This window comes from Lithobates pipiens, unplaced genomic scaffold (genome assembly GCF_037356315.1).
Source record: "Lithobates pipiens isolate NorthernLeopardFrog02 unplaced genomic scaffold, aLitPip1_a1.2 Scaffold_16, whole genome shotgun sequence".
Classification (NCBI taxonomy): Eukaryota; Metazoa; Chordata; class Amphibia; order Anura; family Ranidae; genus Lithobates; species Lithobates pipiens.
Window position 1 is genome coordinate 234,788,698 of NW_027507748.1, and position 21,447 is coordinate 234,810,144.

Below are 21,447 nucleotides of genomic sequence, written 5' to 3' on the forward strand. Positions count from 1 at the left end.
ACCCAAATGACCCTGATCAAACGTTTACATACCCTGGTGATTTTGGCCTGATAACATGCACACAAGTTGACACAAAGGAGCTTGAATGGCTATTAAAGGTAACCAACCATCCTCACCTGTGATCTGTTTGCTTGTAATTAGTGTGTGTATGTATAAAAAGGTTAGTATGTTTCTGGACTCTGACCCTTGCATCTTTCATCCAGTGCTGCACTGACCTTTCTGGATTCTGAGTCATGGGGAAAGCAAAAGAACTGTCAAAGGATCCACAGGAAAAGGTAGTTGAACTGTATAAAACGGGAAAGGAATATAAAAAGATATCCAAGGAATTGAGAATTCCAATCAGCAGTGTTCAAACTAATCAAGAAGTGGAAAATGTGGCGTTCTGTTGAAACCAAACCACAGTTAGGTAGACCAACTAAAATTTCAGCCACAACTGCCAGGACAATTGTTCGAGATGCAAAAAATCCTCACAAATAACTTAAGATGAAATACAAGACTCTCTGAAAACATGTGGTGTGGCTGTTTCAAGATACACATTAAGGAGACACTTGAAGAAAGATGGGCTGCATGGTCAAGTCGCCAGAAGAAAGTCATTACTACGCAATGCCACAAAGTATCCCACTTACAATATGCCAAACAACACAGAGACAAACCTCAAACCTTCTGGCACAAAGTCATTTGGAGTGATGCGGAAGCTGCGCATGGGACGTCCACCTGTCATTGGCTACAGCAGAATAAAGTGAAGGTTCTGGAGTTGCCATCTCAGTCTCCTGACCTCAGTATCATTGAGCCACCCTGGGGAGATCTCAAACGTCCAGTTCATGCAAGACAGCCCAAAAATTTACAGGAACTGGAGGCTTTTTGCCAAGAGGAATGGGCAGCTTTACCATCTGAGAAGAGAAAGAGCCTCATGTACAAATACCACAAAAGACTTCAAGCTATCATTGATGTCAAAGGGGGCAATACACGGTATTAAGAACTGGGGTATGTAAACTTTTGATCAGGGTCATTTGGCTAGTTTCTGTTGTCATTGTGATTTAAAAAGAGTAAACACGAGGTGCCATGGTTTGACCTTGAGTGAAGATGGACGCCTGAGAGATGAGCTCCCACCCCTATCCATCCTCTCCGCTCTTACGGAAGCCTCACACCGCCCTGCCAGCCGCACAAACATGGGGAGAGCCTCGCAGAACTCCTCTGCTTCATGCTCCCGCTCTCCATGCAGACAACAGAGCGGTTTGAGCCATGGTCTACCCGAGCTGTTCCGGACTCAGAGAAACAATATGGCGGCTTCCTGCCAGGGTCCGCCACAGGCCTCAGCTCCATCACTGCCATCTATCCTCCCCACATCAGAGCCAGGTGATCACTCCACCCATTATCAGCAACACCCCAGCCTCTTTGATCTCAGAGCGGTGTCGGCAAACATTAAAGATACTCTGTCAGCGGCCATAGCTGATCTGCACCGGGACATTCGCGCCATCGCTGACAGGGTGCAAGAAGTAGAAAAGGCCTCCGCTCAGCATGGAACGGTCCTCCGCCGAGTGACGCATAAGGTAGATACCCACACTTTACAATTAAGAGTCCTCCATTGTCATGTGGAATCAGTTGAATCTGAACAGCTTACAGCCACCACAACAGGCTTGTTTAACAACCTATTAGACAGGCCAGCGCAACAACTGTGGAAACGGAGCATATTCATCGTGCTTTTAGACCCAAGGGGAGAGTCAATGACCCTCCCAGAGATGTGGTGTGCTGCTTGGTGGACTACAAGTTGAAGGAAGACATACTCTGCAAAGTGAGAAACAGGATACAACTCTCTCGTGGGGGCCCAGACATCCACATATACTAGGCCGTCTCTGGTATTACGCTGCCACACAGGAGAGACTTAAAACTGTTACTGGATACTTTACACGTCAGGGCATACACTATAGGTGGAAATTCTCCTTCAGCCTCTCTGCCACCAATCAAGGCCGGACAGCACTGCTATGAGTACCTGAGGTCTTTCTGTGAAACCCTAGACATCCCAGTGATGGAAGTTACGAATTGGTATGCTGAATTTCGTCGCCAACCACCTAGAAGAGAACGACGAGAGGGAGTGATGGAAGCCCAAGACACTCTGTACCGCAGACACAGATCTGCCTCGGGTACCAGGTCTCACGCATTCCGCCAGAAGCTCCCACAATGGCATCAGCCCAACCAAATCCCCGCCCCCACGAAGGGCCAGGCGTGATATCGGGCCTTATCATGGGCAATCTCCTGTGAGCTGAACAGAGGGACACCATTGCCGCAGATAAGTTCATGACACTGTTTGAGTTTTCCCTTGTACTGATTTGAGTTCACACGGTTCTTTTGAAGGTTTTTTATTCTTCGCACGATGGACAATTTCTCGCAGTTACATATTTACATAGTTAGTAAGGTTGAATAGTTCATCTAGTTCAACCTGAGTGGTGTCTACAATTGTCCCTATCCCTGTACATTGCACACTCACATCATTCCCTACCCTCAAGGAGCCCACAATCCAAGGTCCCCATTCATATACTAGGGCCAATTTTGGACAGAAGCCAATTAACCTACCTGCATGTCTTTGGAGTGTGGGAGGAAACCGGAGTACCCGGAGGAAACCCACGCAGGTACAGGAAGAACATGCAAACTCCAGGCAGATAGTGTCGTGGTTGGGATTCGAACCAGCGACCCTTTTTAATGCTAGGTGAGAGTGCTAACCCCTACACCACTGTGCCGCAGTTGATGTCACATCTACTACAAGATGCCCCTGTTCCTTAGGAGAGCTGATTTTTTGTTGTCCTCTACAGGAGTAGACAATGCATACAGCAGGAAACTGTGCTCAAAGTAATGACATACCACCTTAAAATGTGAAGGACTCATTTGCCCTAGGATGACTCAGCAGAGGTTGTATGCAGGCTTAACCCTTACTGTTTATAGGTTTCCATGTCTTATGCTGAACGGTTTCTGATTACGATAATACTTCTATCTTAACAACTATTGCATGATAGTAAGCATAGATGCCTATGGCTCGGTAGTATGCTTTTTTGAGGGGGCAGTACAGAAATAACAAATGTGCTGCTGCTGGCTTGCTGGCATCCCTTCTTTACCAACCCACCCTGTAATTGTAACACTGGGGTCTTTTACACTGAGGGGTCTCCTCAAACATTTAAATACACTGCACTTGCTTATACACCAGGCCCAGTGCAGGCCCACTCCCCCCCCCCCCCCCCCATATCAGTCTTGTCTGCCTGAGGACATCATTGTCCACTTCAGAGATTCCAGCCGGTCCACACAGGTATACCTCCACAGATCACTTAACACACCTTACACATACTTAATGTAATTACACAATACAGGCCACAGAGTATCCAGCATCCCAGATTGCAGTGAGGGAGGATTTGCGGTCCACAATTGAGGATAGCATATCGGGTCCTTCCCATGGACAATAATTTAAATAAAGATAACAAAAAAAAAAAACGAATGAGACCCCCAACATCTACTATTTTGAGGTCGGTTACCCCGATACTACACCGGAGACCTTGAGGCCTTATTGTTAACCTGGGTTAAAATGGGTGACGCCAAACCTCCATATGGCCACCTTAGCTAATGGGCACAAACACCTACAATCCATGCGTAGGCTTGTGACGAAGCTAGAATATAGTGATGCTCCAATTGTTGTTCACTGTGTTTATACTGTTTTATATTGTTTCAACAGTTGAAAATTTCTGTTACTGTTTTGCTGAGGTTGAACATATGAGTGCCCCCATTTTCTACTGCCTTACTATAGCTGAATAGCTCTGCAGAGACAGTAGGATGACACAAAAACTACTTTCCCCTTATGTAACGTACACTCAGTCTAGATAATGCTGGAGTCCAGACCAGCTATTATGGGCCCATACCTTACAGGACATGTCTAACAGCGGCTCCATAAATATACAATTTGCACGCTTCCTAAATACTTCCATATACCAGTCGTTGGAGGTAATAACAGCGGCTTAATATGACATTTGTTTATATCTTCCCCGATTAGTCTCTTTCAACCCCCACACAGCAGTTTAGACTAGAGTGTGCCTCTCTTGGGATGGCACTCTCTACTTTCACTCTGTACCTTACCAACATCTTTCTCTAGAAGAAAGGGCAGGTCCCTAACCTTCTCGGTTTATAAATTAAGAGTACAATCCTTTTACGTCTTTCCCTGTTCCCCCCCATTCCCCATAGTCACATTAGGACCTTTGCACATACGGATGGTGAAACTTCCATTATATCATGCCTCCTCCCAGCACCGGAGGTCACCCCCACCCCAAGTCAAGCTATACTTCCTAAATATTAGAGGACTCAACACCCTTGAAAAAAGATCACAGCTGCTTATACTCTTAAAAAAAGGTCAGGGCTGATGTGGTGTTTCTTCAGGAAATGCACTTCAGATCAAACAATATCCCCAAAATTCACAACTCCTTCAATCCAACATTGTATCACGCAACTAACGATACATCCATATCTAAAGGAGTATGCATTCTAATATCCAAAAATTGTCCCTTTCAAATACAAGACACAGTGCTAGACACCAATGGACATTCAATTTTTCTCAAGGGCAAATTACACAACAAACCATGTCACAATAGTTAACTTTTACACTCCCAACAAGCAGCAAGTTCTCTTCTTTCGCAATACCTTACAATGTTTCACCTACAAGGGCCTGCTGGTTGTTGGAGATTTTAATTTGGCCCCACTCCCTCTCTAGACTCTTTGCTTCGTCTGGATCCTCCACCATAGCATATAGAGCACTTTGCGCAATCAAAGCGCATCTCACCAATTTAATCCTGCACCCCAATACTAAAGATTTCACCTTCTACTCTTCACCACACCACAAATACACAAGGATAGATTATTTTTGATGCAAATAGACCTAGACTCCCTACTAACTGCAACCATAGACCCTATATGATCCTGTCGGACCACCATCCCATCTCAATCACCATCACTTTCCCAACAACGCCCACAATATCGGTGAGCTGGCGACTGGACAACTCCCTCCTCAATGACCCTGAGCACATAAAGAGAATAAACACAATCACACAATCAATAATAAACAATATAAATTGGCCACATATATTGACGACATCCTGTTACAGACCTGACATCTGTTACAGATGGTACCGATCAAACTTCCCCCCCCTCTTTCTTTGCCACCTATAAACAAATGTGTCTGAAATTTCTATGGGCTGAAAAACATGCGTGTATACATTGGGAGATACTAGTGACGCCTATATGGAATACAGGTATCGGTCTCCCCGACATACAAAAATATTATTGGGCATGCCATCTGGCCAGAATTGCAGATTGGCACCTACATAACAGAACTAAAGCCTGGATTGGCCTTGAGGAGCCAATTCACCCTATCCCATAGATAAGCCATCACGGGACCCCGAGGGAGAGTGCGTCACATCCCCTAATCAGCCCTACAATACAGATTTTTCATACTGTATGTAAGAAACTGAACATTGCTTCCTCACCTGGTCCATTGACCCCACTTGACCGAAACCCGGACTTCCCTCCAAGTAGCACACGTCTTTGCAACACCGCCATGCCCGTAAAACATTCCATCAGAGCAGAATCCCTCTTTGACAAAGGGGAGCTGGTGTCTTTCCAAACCCTCTCATCATAATTCCCAGGCACAGATATTCCTTTTTAATTTCCTCCAGATAAGACATTTCCTGCTCAGCTCCACTTTGCACTCCCAATGGTGCAGAGCTCAAACGCCTTTTGAAGCCATTCAAACCAGATCTGAACCCCAAAGACAGGTCATATCAGATATGTATGCCTTGTTTGCTAAGATCTCTACTAAAGATGATGCGACAAGCTAAAAATGGGAAAGAGAATTGGCTACTGATATAACTCAAGAACATTGGGATCAAATTTTACCCACATACATAAAGGCTCTCTAAATGTTTCCGCACAGGAAAACGGATACAAAATTTTCTCTAGGTGGCACAGAATTCCAGATAGAATACATAAATTCTACCCCAGTGTCCCCCTGCTATGCTGGAGATGCAACACTGCTCATGGATCACTAATATGGTCACATATGGTCAGAATGCCCCCTAATTCAACCCCATTGGAAAGAGATGCACCGTCTTACTTCACAAATCACAACCTACACCCCGGACTTTACTCCAGCCCAATATTTACTCCACCACACTTCCATTACCTAAGGGACAAAAAGTCTTTCAACCTACACCTTATTAATGCAGCAAAACTTTGTATACCCATTCACTGGAGGACTTCACCCTCCCCCCAGCATATCCTAATGGTTCCGTAGAGTGGAGAAGATAGCCGACATGGAGGATCTAATAAACCAGGCACGAGATACTTCAAACAAGTTTCATAAAACATGGGCATGCTGGCTTCACTTTACATAATCCACAGAATACCATAGTATCCTATCTGAATCCTCATAGCTTGACTTGGGGGGCAGAAAATGTCACCTGACAAAAGGATATATTTCTAGAGACAGTAAAAAATGTTTTTTGTTGCGCTAGAGATATCAAACATAAAAACTGTCCGGGAGTAAATAAAAACAATGTAAAAAGTCAATGGAAGGTCATTCAAAAAGGACTGGTTCCTGATGTGAGTTCAAATATTTGGAAGATTAAAGTCTGTAACCTGGGTGAATGACCACAGGGAGGTGTAACTAACACGGACAGGAGGCAGCACGCTGAAGGGCAGAAAAACCTTTAGGAGAAATATAAAAACAGAGAACAAGCAGTGCCAACCTGAGTGTAGTAGTTTAACCAGTTCTCGACCGGTGCACGACGATGTACGTCGGCAGAATGGCACGGGCAGGCATATTGGCATACAGGTACGTCCACTTCTATATGCCGACCTGCCATCGCGTGCGTGACAGTCGGGATCCTCGTGAGTCTGGTCGCGGGCCCCGCGGGTTCCATCGCGGCGGGGATACCCGCGATTGTCTCACGGGGAGGCAAAACGGGGAGATGCCGTTGTATACAGCATCTCCCCGTTCTGCCTAGCAACAAGTGACGCTGATCTCTACTCCATGTGATTGGACTAACACTCAGTAACACAAAGCCCAGCCTCCCACAGTTAGTAACATGCCCCTAGGAACACTTAACCCCTACACTGCCACCCCCGGTTAACCCCTTCACTGCCAGTGTCATTTACACAGGAATCAATCAGTGCATTTGTTTAGCACTGATTGCTGTATAAATGACAATGGCCCCAAAACTGTAAAAAATGTCCGATGTGTCTGCCATAATGTCGCAGTCACAATAAAAATCGCTGATCGCCGCCATTACTTGTAAACACTATAACTTTTGCGCAAACCAATCAATCGCTTATTGCGTTTTTTTTTTTTACCAAAAATATGTAGAAGAATACGTATCGGCATAAACTGAGAGAAAAAAAATTTTCTTTTATATATTTTTGGGGGATATTTATTATTATAAAAAGTAAAAAATAATGCATTTTTTTCAAAACTGTCACTCTATTTTTGTTTATAACGCAAAAAAATAAAAACTGCAGGGGTGATCAAATAACATCAAAAGAAAGCTCTATTTGTGGGGAAAAAAAGGACATCAATTTTGTTTGGGAGCCATGTCACATGACCGCGCAATTGTCAGTTAAAGCAACGCAGTGCCGAATCGCAAAAAGTGGTATGGTCTTAAGCCAGCAAAATGGTCCAGTCTGAAAGTGGTTAAAACATACTTTTAATTATAGTTTAAAATGCACTCACTCTGTGTAAGATGTAAGCAGGCATATCATAAAGGAAATCCAATTGGACAGCAGGATGGACAGCGGGGCTTCATAGGAGATGATCCTCTCAGGCTGTATGCTCTTGTCGGATAATGCTAATGGCGTACACGCATTTTGGAACACGCCATTAGTATCATCCGATTGTGACATTAGGATCCGATCGTGACCCAGGACTTAGCGGACTGATGATTCTTGCTGTGCCCTGCCTACTCTGATCTGTGACACTGGAAGCCACCGGCACTGCCCTATAATCATACACTGACCTCATAGACAAAATTCTAATATATGACCATTACACCAAGACCACAATACTGGGACACAGCCGTAATAACCAAATCATAAACAAAAAGATCAATGGAAAGAATCAGAAAAAAGATGTTCATCAGCGAGGACAGCCTGGATATCTGCATACACCACGCCAATTCAATCCACACAATTAATTTAATTTTCTCCAAAGAGGTACCAAATTTGGCCATATAAAAATTTGATGAAAAATATATAGATATATATCAAAGAAAAAATTATACTGTAAATAATTTCCTCCAAGGTAAAGTTAATATATTTGTCTTAATCCTCTGGGACAGATATTAAAGGAAAGTCATTATCAGATGGTCCTTTAATTTTCCATTTCATATGTGACCATGCAGCAGGATATCACTGTTTCGATATGTGTATAGTAAATTCATAAATGACACCACACTGCCCAGCAGAAATAACCAGCAGAGCAAATTAACAGGGAAACAAACGGATATTTAAAGTTTTGAGCAGTCACTTCACTTAGATAGTATTTGATGCAGCTCACCATTTGAAGTCCTGTTGTACTATGTTCCTTTTTGCTCATTCATACTTATTTCTGCTACCTTGTAAATCCAAGTCTCATGTGGGCAGTGTCTTGAGTATTGTTTCAGAACAAACGTCCATACACATCAGATCAAATCACTGATCAATGCTTATATATTGTTCATCATATGCAGTCACTTGATTATATTACTATATCCATTCCAGAGATACTTGCCAGTTTGTTTATCACCTCAATGCAGTCATGTGGAATTTTTTGGAAAAAGAATTAGCGCTGTAAAAGTTTTCAAAATACCAGTATACATCTTCCATACAGCATGATGCTGTTTCAGTTGCTGCCCTACCCTGTAGAGAGCATCACATAACCGAGAGACTGGCAAGATGCAACTCGAAGTCAGACAGGTGACCCCCCACCCATGCACAGATAGATCACGACAGGGTTGTTTGGGTGGCATCAGTAAATACACGGTAAACCGTTGATAATAAATGGCTTCAGCTAAACACTCACCATGAGTGAAAAATGTTTTTCTGTTATTTATATTCTCTGAAAAATGGCCAAGAAATCATAAATTCTGCCAAGGTATGTAAACTTATGAGCACAACTGTATTTCTGGCAATATAGCCTCTGGCAATAAGAGTTTCACTTCCAAGGAACTGGACTTTTGTGATTTTTGTCTTATTCATGAAACAAGTTCATTACATTCTCAGTTTTTTTGTTTTTTTATACTGTTTTCAGATAAGACTAAGGTCTCAGATCATATTCACATCTCTTCCACACAAAAAAAAATCAGATTTTTTACCACATCCAGTTAGGGGGAGACAAGCTGGATCTGTATTAGAAACTTGTCGAACAGGACCTTATCACCTTAGCATGAGAAACAGATAAATCTTCTATGCATTCCCATTCCAACTTGACTTGACTTCTCTAGTCTTTGAAAAGAGATCCAAACATCACAATCTAAGAAGTGAAATAAAGGAGGAGCAGTCATAGTTCTTAACATCATTGACTATTATGAAGAGGCATTTCATCAACTTCAAATGTATTATTTCTACCCTTCCTTCTCATCTCACCTTTCTGATTCTCTTTTTTTTTTTTTTTGTATACAAGGAGCACAATCACATGGATATAGATATAAGATTGCTTGCACTCCTTTTTCTCAGGTTGACTATTTCTCATATGCCCACAGGTATCCTCTCTCCATTCCCTGATTCATTCCCTTGAAAAGGATGACACAAAATGTTTTAATTCACAACATTCTCTCATATCTTACATAGGGCACTACCTGGTGAACCCTTTGAACAAAAATGTCAAGTAATGTGCGTCCAAGAGACGCTTAAAGAAGACAGCAAGGGGAGACCTAACCCTTAACAATATTCAAGGCAAGTCTTTGTTCAATGCCATGCTGAAGAAAAAACAAAACCTGAGCAGCCGAGACTGAACGAGGATGTAACCTCAAAACCTCTCACTTCACTACATAAGCTTTCCAGATGCAATGATATAGCCTCCAGGCTGTATATTTATCATCCTTGTACATCATAGGAATCTCCAAGCTAGACAACCCCCTGTCCCTCAGAACCTGGCTCTGAATAGCCATGCTATCAAAGCCAGAAACAGTAAAGTAGGGTGGAAGAGTGGACCCTGAAGCTGAAGGTCCTCCCAAAGAGGTAATAGCAAAGGAACATCCACGACCAGCCATACCATGTTGGCGGACCACGGATGACTAGCTCAGTCATAAGGCACCAAGATAACCAGAATTCCACTGACCTCTATTGCACTCAGCAGAGGAAGAACCAGCTTGAGGAGTGAAAAACAGAAATGAGACGGGTACTGATCCCACAGCGCCACCAGCGCATTTGCCAGAGAACCCCTCGCCATGAACCTTGGAACTTCCCTGTTGAGGTGGAACTGCAGAAGAGCCACGTCAGGTGTCCCCCAGTGAAGACAGAGCTGTTGCACACCTCTGGATGCAGGGACCACTCCCCTTGATCCAGCGCCCAAATGCTGAGGTAATCCGCCTGTCAGTTTTCAATTTCGGAAAAGTGGATTGTGAAAAGAGCTGGAACAGTCCATTCCACCCATGTCATAAAGTGTGACTAGACATAGGCCCCCATAGTGAAGTTGTCCGATTGGATCCTGATGAGGAGTCCTTTGAAGAGATCTGTCCAATGCTCCAGAGACAACCCGATTGCTCCAAGCTCCCAGCCATAGATGGACAGTCGAACTTCATCTGGTGTCCAGCAACCTTGATCCAAAAGAGAGTCCAGGACTCCTCCACAGCCCGACAGGAAGGGATCCGTCATAACCATTGTCCAGCGAAGGAGGAGTATAAACTGCCCAGACCGCAGGGAAGGACAAACCCGTTTCTGCTTTGAAACTGTAAACAGATTTGGGTAAATTCCCCGAAACCGTGCTCCACTCAGGCACCGGGACAGCACTCAACACAGAAGCAGATCCTGCACTGCCCGCTAAAGGTCTATAGGCACGATGGTGAGAGCCAAGAGTTGCAGGGAAAAAAACTGTCCAATGGAAAGGAATAACATTCAATTTCATAACCAGAGACAACAAAATCAAAAACACCACTCATTAGGAATGAGGGAGGTCCACGGGCCCAAGAACTGGCGAAGCCAACCCCTCGCCCAGGAAACAGGTGAAAGCAAACCCTCATGCTGAGGAGGACTTATTTGGAGGCATGGAAGGACGTGGGACCAGAAACGCTTGCCAACAATCTTGGGAGTTTTGGAGAGTTTTTAGCCCTTGTCTGAGGAAATAGGGGTACAACAAATCCGCTAATGAGCCGTGAAGGCAGACCGACCAAGACCTCCAATGTGCTTCCTAACCCAGCTTACTTGACTTGAAGGAAGAAGGTGCCCTTGCCACACAGAAGATTCTTGAAAATGCTGTCCAACATTGCCCAAGACGTTCGCCCTAGAAGGACAGGTCAGCCAGGGCCTTATCTGAAGCCCGGTTTGCAGACCAACACAGGAGCCAAAAGACTAGCACAATCACCACTACTGAAACCACGAGAGTTTGGAGAAAGGTAGAGCTGAATTAAAGGATGCAACACAAAAACATCCTAATCCCTGGACCAATTAACGAGAAGTCAAAGCTTGTCGCAGAACCTTGGCCCACTTGGTTAGTTGTCTAGAACCCTGGCCGCAGCATTGACTCATTGATGGGGAACATCGACACTACCCTGTGGACCGCAGGATCTCTAAAAGAAGGGGATCCTGCCACTGGGATCACAGTGGCCTATTGAGCTCAAAATAGACTCTGGTGCCCAGTTATATGTGTTCCTATGTGACATTCAACTCGCTGGCTACCCCAATCCAGGATGGGGCTTTCTTAGGGGACAAAAAAAAAAAGAAAAGTGTAACTACAGATCCCAGCACAGAGCTAGGTCCTAACTCCTTAAACACGCGTCAGAAATAACTGGCTTGCCTATAGCATTTGCAGGTGGCACCATAAACCCTATCAGTCATGAATGAGAAGAGAAGCTGTGCCCGTCAATGAATGAAAGAGAAAGGTAATTTATACTCCCCTGTTGGCAGACATGTTGCCAATGTATACAATTATAAAATTCCTATGGTAAGTTTGTTGCTCTTGTTCATCACTAGTGGAGTGGTGGGGATTGTAATAAAATAATAGTACAAGGAGTAATTAATGTTCAAATTTAGATTTATTTTGCATTTGTTTTTGTGCTGTCTAGGTCCAACTCCCACACCAGGTCTGGCTATGGTTAGTGGATTCAATGGGGGGAAAGCACTCAGCACGCACAGGCCTATTCCGCTGGCCTATGACACCATGCTGTTTTTTTTGTTCCTTGGATTGTACAGTTATTTTGCCATTGGTGGAAGTGGGAAGGTGCACCTTCTCCTCCTGCATCATCAGTCCCTCCCACTGCATTACCCTTGCAGATGGAGGGGGGGAATCTTTGCCTGCCTTGTCATTCCGGCAGGGTCACACTGACCTACTGGGATACCGGGACATTTCCTGGTAGGCTGCCTGCCCTGCAGACGCTTTGAGCTATGGGGCTGCAGTGTAGTCCAAAGCAGAGTCCCGCTGTGTCACAGAGCTCAGTGTGAAGTGGCGCTGTGACAAAAGTCCTGCCCTCCTCCTAAACCACCTTGTGTGATAGACGCAGTGTTCTGTCTATCACATGAGCTGGTCTAGGAGGGGGGCAGGACTTTTGTCACAGCGCGACTAAACCTTTCACACTGAGCTTCGTCACACAGCGTGGGATGTGCGCTGTGCCTGTACGTAATCCACTGGCACTAACTGGTAAGATGGCAATGATGGGCACAGTAAGGCTGCAATGATGGGCACGGTGATGCTACATTGATTGGCACAGAGGCGCCACTGATTGGCAGTGAGGCTGCATGGATGGGCACAGTGAGGCTGCATGGATGGGCACACTGAGGCTGCATGGATGGGCACACTGAGGCTGCATTGACGGGCACAGTGAGGCTGCATTGACGGGCACAGTGAGGCTGCATTGACGGGCACAGTGAGGCTGCATTGACGGGCACAGTAAGGTGGCAATGATGGGCACAGTAAGGTGGCAATGATGGGCACAGTAAGGCTGCAATGATGGGCACAGTGAGGCGGCAATGATGGGCACAGTGAGGCTGCATTGATTGGCATGGTGAGGTGGCAATGAGGGGCATGGTGAGGCTGTAACGATGGGCATGGTGAGGTGGCAATGATGGGCATGGTGAGGCAACAATAATGGGCACACTGATTCTACATTGACTGGCATGGTGAGGCGGCAATGATTGGCATGGTAAGGTGGCAATGATGGGCAAAGTAAGGCTGCAATGATGGGAATGGTGAGGCCACATTGATTGGCCACGGTGAAGCTACATTGAATGGCACAGTGAGACGGCAATGACTGGCACGGTAAGGTGACAATCATGAGCACAGTGAGGCTGCATGGACGGGCACAGCGAGGCTGCATTGATGGGCACAGAGAGGCTGCATTGATGGGCACTGGTGAGGCTCCATTGATCTCTTGTACCATGTCTGCAGTCTCTGACCATCTCCTGTATCATGTACAGTTGTCCCCTTGATGATTCCTCCACTTTTACTACTTTTAACTGAAATTTTCTCTCTCTCTCTCTCTCTAATATATATATATATATATATATACACACACACACACACACACACACACACACACACACACACACACACACACACATATATATATATATATATATATATATAAAGCCCTATGTGCTTTCATATCTGTCTTATCTATATATAATACGAATGCATGGTTTCCCCTTTTTTGAACAAGAAAATAATGATGCTATGTTGTTGGGCTGGTATAATAATGCTATGGGGCTGGTAGGAAACTATTTCCAGGGCTGATTTTTATTTCCAGTCTGGCCCTGTATTCCGGACGTAATAATGTCATGCCTACAGTTAATCAGCACAGATGTGACATCTATACAATCAGGAAATGATGGGGATTGCATCATGGCTCCTTCATGGACAACCAGACAATTCATGGACACAGGCGATTCAGCTTGTATTTTCAATGTGGTTATTTAGACTATGGCTTTTAAAACATGGTATTGTATACTAGTCTGGTGTCGTTTTTAAATATAATTTTTCAGTTTAACTTTTTGGGGTACCTCCTGCAATCTTTGTGTATGCTCCCCAGCTCCCAGATGGTGGCAGATTTTGTGAGCTATATTAGAAAAATGGACCTTAAGATTTTTATACTGTGGCTTCTTCAACACATGTAAACATGATCTATACAAGTCATGACTCCTGTGTACTAGGGGATGAAGGGCTCCTTCAGATGGGTGAGGAGCCCCATGCTGAGCAGTTTTTTTGTTGCCTTGGAGGCAGCCCAAAGTGGTGGATCCAGATACAGTAGTTGCACAAACACAGTCGCATGTCAAAGTTTTGAAATACGGGCAGGAGCGGATGCACAGATTCAAATGTATAGACACTTTGCTTTCAGATCCATGCAGTCGCTTCTGCCTGCATGTCAAATTTTTACATGTGTCCATGCAGCCGCTGAGTCCACATCCACTTCTGTGGGCTGTCTGTGCGCAGCTACATGTTGGATACAGGCACAGCAAAGCACAGAGGATTGGTCACAGCGCCCACCTAAATTAGCCCCAAATCTGCTAATTGACTCACATGAGCTAGCTGGATGCATGCAAGGGGCCTAAAGTTGCTCATCACAGTAGAAGATCAGGGACCCATAAAATCTCTCGCTCTCTCTCCACTGTCTTCCTCTCGCTGTATGGTCAGGGACCCAAAATCTGTCACTCTGTTGGTCTCTGTCTCTTTACTCTTTGATTTCTCTTCTCTCTCTCACTCTCTTTATGGTCTCTGCAATTTCTTTATTTATAACATCACTCACCAAATATATCTGTAGAAATTTGCAGAACTCACTTGTACTCTTTCAATAATACACCCAAGCTTTGCTGCACAGCCAACTCTGTTCTCTGATCTCCTTCTCCCTTTTTGAAGAATGTAACTTGACAATTGACAGCTCAGGGAGAACGAGCAGTAGGAAATTATACCAGAGGACGAGAAAAAAAGCAGTTGCAGCTCTCTGTATTTAGGAAGAGCAGCAGACACTGATCAAAATCAGCTTAGTATGCGGCACATAAGCTTAACTGCAGTGGAGTGGTGGGCAGGATCAATGCCCTGGAGCAATATGAAAGCCTAAGGTCTCTTTTCACACAGGTGTTCTATTTGTCTGTTTTTCATCCATCGATAGATGAAAAACGGACATCAATGCATCTCTAATGCCGCGTACACACGAGCGGACTTTTCAACATCCAAAGTCCGAAGGACTGAGTCCGTCAGACTATCCGATCGTGTGTGGGCTGCAACGGACTTTTGACTCGCCAAAGTCCGAAGGACTTTAGAATATGGAACATGCTTCAAATTTTTCCGAAGGAACTCCGCCGGACCCGGTCCCCTTCGAAAAATCCGCTCGTGTGTATGCTACTCCGACGGACTAAAACCGACGCTAGGGCAGCTATTGGCTACTGGCTATGAACTTCCTTATTCGAGCCGAGTCGTACGTCATCACGTTCGAATCCGTCGGAGTTTAGTGTGATCGTGTGTGGCCAAGTCCGCTCAGCCGAAAAGTCTGTCAGAACTCCGTCGGAATTCCAGCAGAACTCCGACGGAACTCCTTCGGAAGTCTGTCGGACATAAGTCCTCTCGTGTGTACGGGGCTTAAGAAAAAATGGATGTTGATGAATGCGGATGTAAATGGATTTTTTTTCTTTTTAGGGATTCAAACCTTTATTACAAATTGTTATAATTTACAGATGCATACTGAAAGGTTTCACAAAAAAAAGGCATAAAGTAAAAAAATATATATATCCACATTGTATTATTACAAGCTGTCCATTCGTCCATTTAAGGGCATCAAAAACAACCATTTTGTTCTTTTCTTGCACATTATTCTGTAACAACATCTGATGGGATCTCTGGCTTTTATCTCATTTCCTATGTGGCATTCTCCATAGCTATAGATCAAAGGCTTTGGAGATGGAGCATCCGTCAATGCTTATATACCCTACTGCCCAGCCTGGCTATCAGGACACACCAATGTGCTCGGTGTACACTCTGAGGAGCACAATACTGACATAACCAGAAAATCTACAGTTTTCCATAGAGATACACTGATGTCCGTTTTTCATCCTTCAATGGATGGATGAAAAATGGACAAACAGAACGCCTAAGTATAAGGGGCTTAATAAAGCACCTCAGCGGTGGGCGGAACTCAGATACTAGGAAAAACATATAGATAGTGGCGCAAGCAGAAGTGCATTATAATAATGCAGGGTCTATCATGAAGTCTTTTAGAGTGGCAGTCTCTTTATATTGGGTAGAAGATACACAGTCAATGTGCTCAGGGACAGCCTTATGGGGGAGTAGAAGCGGTCTCCAAACATGCAAAAAAGAAGAAGATACAGACGCCTCTGAGTGTAGACTGTAAAACATTTAATAATAAAGCAAAGGAATAAAACTCACATGGAGAATATCTATTATAAGCATATATTTGAAATTACGGTCAAGATTTTGATAATTACATACCCGTTAGATATATTTATATCTACTTTAGTTAAAAAAATTTTTTTTTTTTTTTAATACTCCTCAGTTATAAGCTGTTTTTACATTTAAGTCTATATAATGTCATCTAATGTCGTAACACTGTAATAATGTTGTAGAATTTTTATTTTCTTGTACCATCCGTATTTCAATATGTTTTTCTAATTACTTTGTCTAATATTCTGTATATGCTATTTCTTTTAATGTTTCTACAATAAAACTTTTGAACGAGAAAACTCACATGGAGGACATGAATGACAGTCATATGTAGTAATCCGGTGGAAGGGAACTGAACTGGTCCACGCTGAGTGACGTTCTACGCCACTCGTGGAGCTGTCCTGTCCGGCAAGAAGCTGGTAACATGGTGGGTCATTGAGAGTAACGTCTGGAATGCAAGCTAGAATACAGTGTCATCCATGTTGAAGTCACCGGCGTGCACGTGGAGCGTTTTGGTGCTTGCGCACTAGGAGAAATACGCTCAGCTCGCGCTCTTTTCTCAAGCTTCTCAGATACTGGAGAGGTGGGTGGCTTTGAGAACATGAGAGTGTGATTCAAAGATGTCTTGGGCTGCAGAACTAAGGGCTCTGATGTCCCGCAATTTGCTTGGGATGAATAGCAGGAAGACATGGAGGAGTTTTCTGTTCAATAAACCAGTGGTTAAGGTGAGGCCTGCTCCAGAAGACAGGAACAGCTTTATTATTGCTGCAATAGAAGTACATTACTGCCATATTAGTACATAAGGAGGCTGTACTTTAGAGGGAAAAAAGGTAAGTTTGCCTTTAAAAGTCCCCACCACTTGAATTTCTATGTATGGCACTACATAGCTTACAGAATCTGGGGATATTGTCTTTAAGATTATACACACTGATCATAATACCAATCATAAAAATAATACTAATTGATCATAACCGGTCTCAGCAGGGGGTCACCATATAATAGATTGTATTAGAGGGTTACTTTAACATACTGCAGTGCTGAGTGTTGTGCAGTGACCATTGTGGAGAACACTTGATTTGTCTATTAAGATGGACTGAAATGCATATATATGTGCAAATACATTGCTAACATTTCAGAAGACCAGGGGTCATACTTAAAAGCAGTGCATGTAATATTCACTAAAAATTCTCTACAGATGGAACTTTCTGTTTAATTATAAAGGAATAAACCACTAAGTTTGCAAATATCATATTCACTGAATAATAAATATAACAGGGGAAAAGCTGGGTGGAAAGATGAGGTGCAATACATTGCAGCATGCGCTGGGCATGACTTCATTGTTGGTTAAATAGAATAAATGGATCTTAAAGATAAAGATGCACTACTGAATTTACAAATAATCAACTATTAGTCCAAAAAACAGAAAAAAAAAACACTGCATGAAGACGAACTGTGATTGTGTAATGCAAACTCACTGTATGCCTGCAGTTTGACAGCCAATTTCAGGCAGAACAAGCATAGTACGCAAACATAATGTAAAATATTCAAAACAGTGGATGGTCAGGGCAGGCAGCAGACAACTGAGATCAAGATGACAGAAATGGACTCTGATGCTACCACAGCTTATTTTGGTTATAGTAAATATGAAACCAAAACATTTTATCCAAAAGGATGCAAAACAGATATACTGTACATGTTCTACCCTCTGATTTTATAACATACTAAAAATGAGGTTTGTACAATTTAGCCAACAGCTAGAGAAGAATATTTTGTTTTGAATCGGTGCAAAATTGGCATGATTGAGAAACTGTAGTCACTTGCATAACAGCAGGTAAACAACATTATACAACTTGTGTATCATTTAAGGTGGAAACATATTCTCAAAATGCATTTCCTTGACTACTACAATCACACTAACTAGCAAACATCAGATTTGAGAGTTATTTGGATAAAGTGGAGCTCCACCCAAAAGGAGAAGCTCAGCTTGTTTGCTTCCTCCCCCCCATATTTGGTTTGGCAACTTTCAGGGAGGAGGGGGGAGGGGTACCCGTTTTTAAAAGGTACCCATCCCTACTTCTGGGAGACCTCAGCGTGGTAAGATCCCCCAGAAGTTCGACCCACCTCCTCTTTGCACCTCTGCCTGGCCATTCAGAAAGAGCAGAGCGCTTTGCGCGTGCGCAGTAGGGAGCCAGCTGTGAAGTTGCAAAACATCACTGCCGGTTTCCCTTACAAAGAATGGTGGCGGCAGCACCTGCGAGCCAGCTGAAAAATTGTCTGGGGTGCCGACATCGAGGGGAGCAAAGTATTTGTAGCTGCTGACTTTAAATTTTTGAAGGGGGGGCTGGAGCTCCACTTTACTAAAACTGGAGAATGCAAAATGTGGTGCAGCCTTGCTTAGAAACCAATCTGCTTCTATGTTTTTTTTGTTTTGTTAAAGCTTAATTGAATGAGCTGAAGTTAGAAGCCGATTGGCTACCATGCACAGCTGCACCAGATGTTGCACTCTCCAGTTTTAGTATAATAACCCCAGTGTATTACTTGCCCAGTATTCACACTGTTTAATAGCCATGACTTTACCTTTGCAGCCAATTGCTGTGCTCCACGTTCCATTTGCTTGACATTCTGAAAAATTCTGCGTTGTGTTCCTCATATATCTATAGATAGAACAGTATACATTCTGTATAAATATATAAAGCTCTTTGTACATAAACATTCAAAGCATGCATTTGGTATCTTAATTTATACCTCTCCAATCTGAGGTGGATTTGTTTCTATAAAAAGTAATTTTCAGAACAAAAACAAAGAAACAGCTTTTAAACCTGTTGAAGCACCCCCACAACTTTGTGACTTAAGCCCCTTTCACATCTAGCGATTTGGGATTAAGGAGGGAAATGCCATGATCCTGCCAGTGATTCCAGATCACACTGCAATGCTGGCAAAATGCAGCAGGCATGTTCAGGTGGCATTCATTTTCAATAGCACCTAAAAACAGCATGACCTTGCCATAATAAATCGCACTGCAATTGTAGCAAAACTGCATTGTGCAAAGCTTGTCACCCAAAAAGGAGCAGGAGCTTCTTTTGGGCAACAATCTTCGTGCTATGCAGTTTGCCCCAAATGCAGAGCTATTTATCATGTGTCAAAACGGCAATGTGTTTAGGTGCCACTGCCAGCATTGCAGTGCGATTTGAAATCGAGGGCAGAATCGTGGCAATTCTGCCCGTGATCCAAATTGCTAGTTGTAAATGGGGCCTAGAAGTTGTGTTTCTATTGTTCATAGTGGAAGCATCCCTTGTAGATATTCTATGAGTTACAGTTTCTTAATAGCAAATAAGTTATGCTAAAAGGAAAACTAATTTGAGGCATCTAAAAGCAGCCTAAAGGCCCATACGCATGATCAGCCTTTTTGACAACAAACATGCAAATTAGCTGTTTTAAGGCAACATGCGACTGTGTTTTAGCTCCATTGGAAAACATTTTTCAGTTTTCATCAGACTTTTGTTGGCTGTGCAAATGGACAAACTTTCCGGCAACAAAAGTCCAATGGAGCAAAGTCCGATCGTGTGTACAGAAAACCATTGGACTTTTGTACAAAGTACAAACAAGCATGCTCAGAATCAATGCAAAAGATCAGACAACAATACAGAAGTTGACCAAAGGTGGCGGTAAAGAGCAGAAAAAACATGTGATTTGGTGAAAGTTGGCTGAAAAAGTCCTGCTGTGTGTATGCAATACAAGTTCACAGCCGATGCCCTTTGTACAAAAATCCACAGGAAAGTTTGTACAAAGTCCGATCGTGTGTATGAGGCTTAATAGAGGGGTGGGAAACACTGCAAACAATTTCAATGGGTCCATAAAAAAAGGGGCAAGAAGATTTGACAGACTCCAACAGAAGCATGTAGCGCTTCTGACAAAACTGGCATTAGAGGAAGCCTGAATGTCCACCTGGTTGAAACGGTAAGAAAACCAAAATAAAAAAATGTTATATATTGCAGCTTACCAATCATTAAATGTGGTGGCTGCATTTGTTTTCTTTTTTGGGATTTTTTCACCCTCTGTTTACACTTGGTAATCTGGCCAGGTAATCTCACCTCCTGTATTAGAGGGCCCTCACTCTAGATCAGTGGTCTCCAAACAGCGGCCTTTTAAATACTTTATCTGGCCCTTGGGGCACTAATTCATCCACTGATACCAACAATGGGGCATAATGCCTCAGACTTACCCCCAATGAAGGGGGCCCATTTCCTCCTAATGACGCCAATGATTGGGACACAATTCCTTCCACCGACACCAACAATGGAGCCCAATGATTTCAATGATGGAGCAAAATTCTACTCAATGATACAAATGATGGGGCGTAATTACTCTCACTGAAACAAACAATGGGCCATTATTTTTTCCCACTAACACCGGAACCTTTTATACTCCCACTGGCCACAGTCGGGCTCTCCTAAAGTCTGAAGGACAGTAAACTGGCCCTTTGTTTAGAAAGTTTGGAGAACCCAGATGAAACAGTATAGGGGGCACCTTTGGACAGCTGTATTGTCAGTCTAAGGGTTGGGGTGTGTTAGATGCCCTAAGTTTTTTTTGCTGCTTGTAGCCTTGACTAGCAATTGAGAGGCCAAAGTTTACGAAAATAGAACAGCCAAGGTGGTTTTTGCCTTTTTTGATACCATATGCTGGATAAGACAGATGCTGATCCAGACTGGACTGAAGGAATGACAGACTGTGTCATGGAGTACTTTCTATGAGGAGGATTCCTCAGCTCGCTAGCAAGCTAGGTCTTCCAGGTGTGATGGTAGATTTTATGAGAAGTCATCTTTTTGCCTTCAAGAGGATAGGGATGG

At 43.5% G+C, this 21,447-nt stretch overlaps 1 protein-coding gene across 4 annotated transcripts in view; it reads right to left on the minus strand.

Annotated features, from left to right (window-relative positions):
• Positions 1–21,447, minus strand: part of LOC143982459 (C4b-binding protein alpha chain-like) — a 577,061-nt gene that overhangs the window by 162,766 nt on the left and 392,848 nt on the right. For 2 of the 4 annotated variants that reach the window (XM_077481180.1, XM_077481181.1), the window contains exon 14: positions 19,178–19,254. In XM_077481180.1, coding sequence (XP_077337306.1) covers positions 19,178–19,254 — 77 coding nt within the window. Of the gene's footprint in view, positions 1–16,534; positions 17,366–19,177; positions 19,255–21,447 lie in introns of those variants that run through there. The other 2 variants (XM_077481183.1, XM_077481182.1) reach the window with 2 other exon arrangements.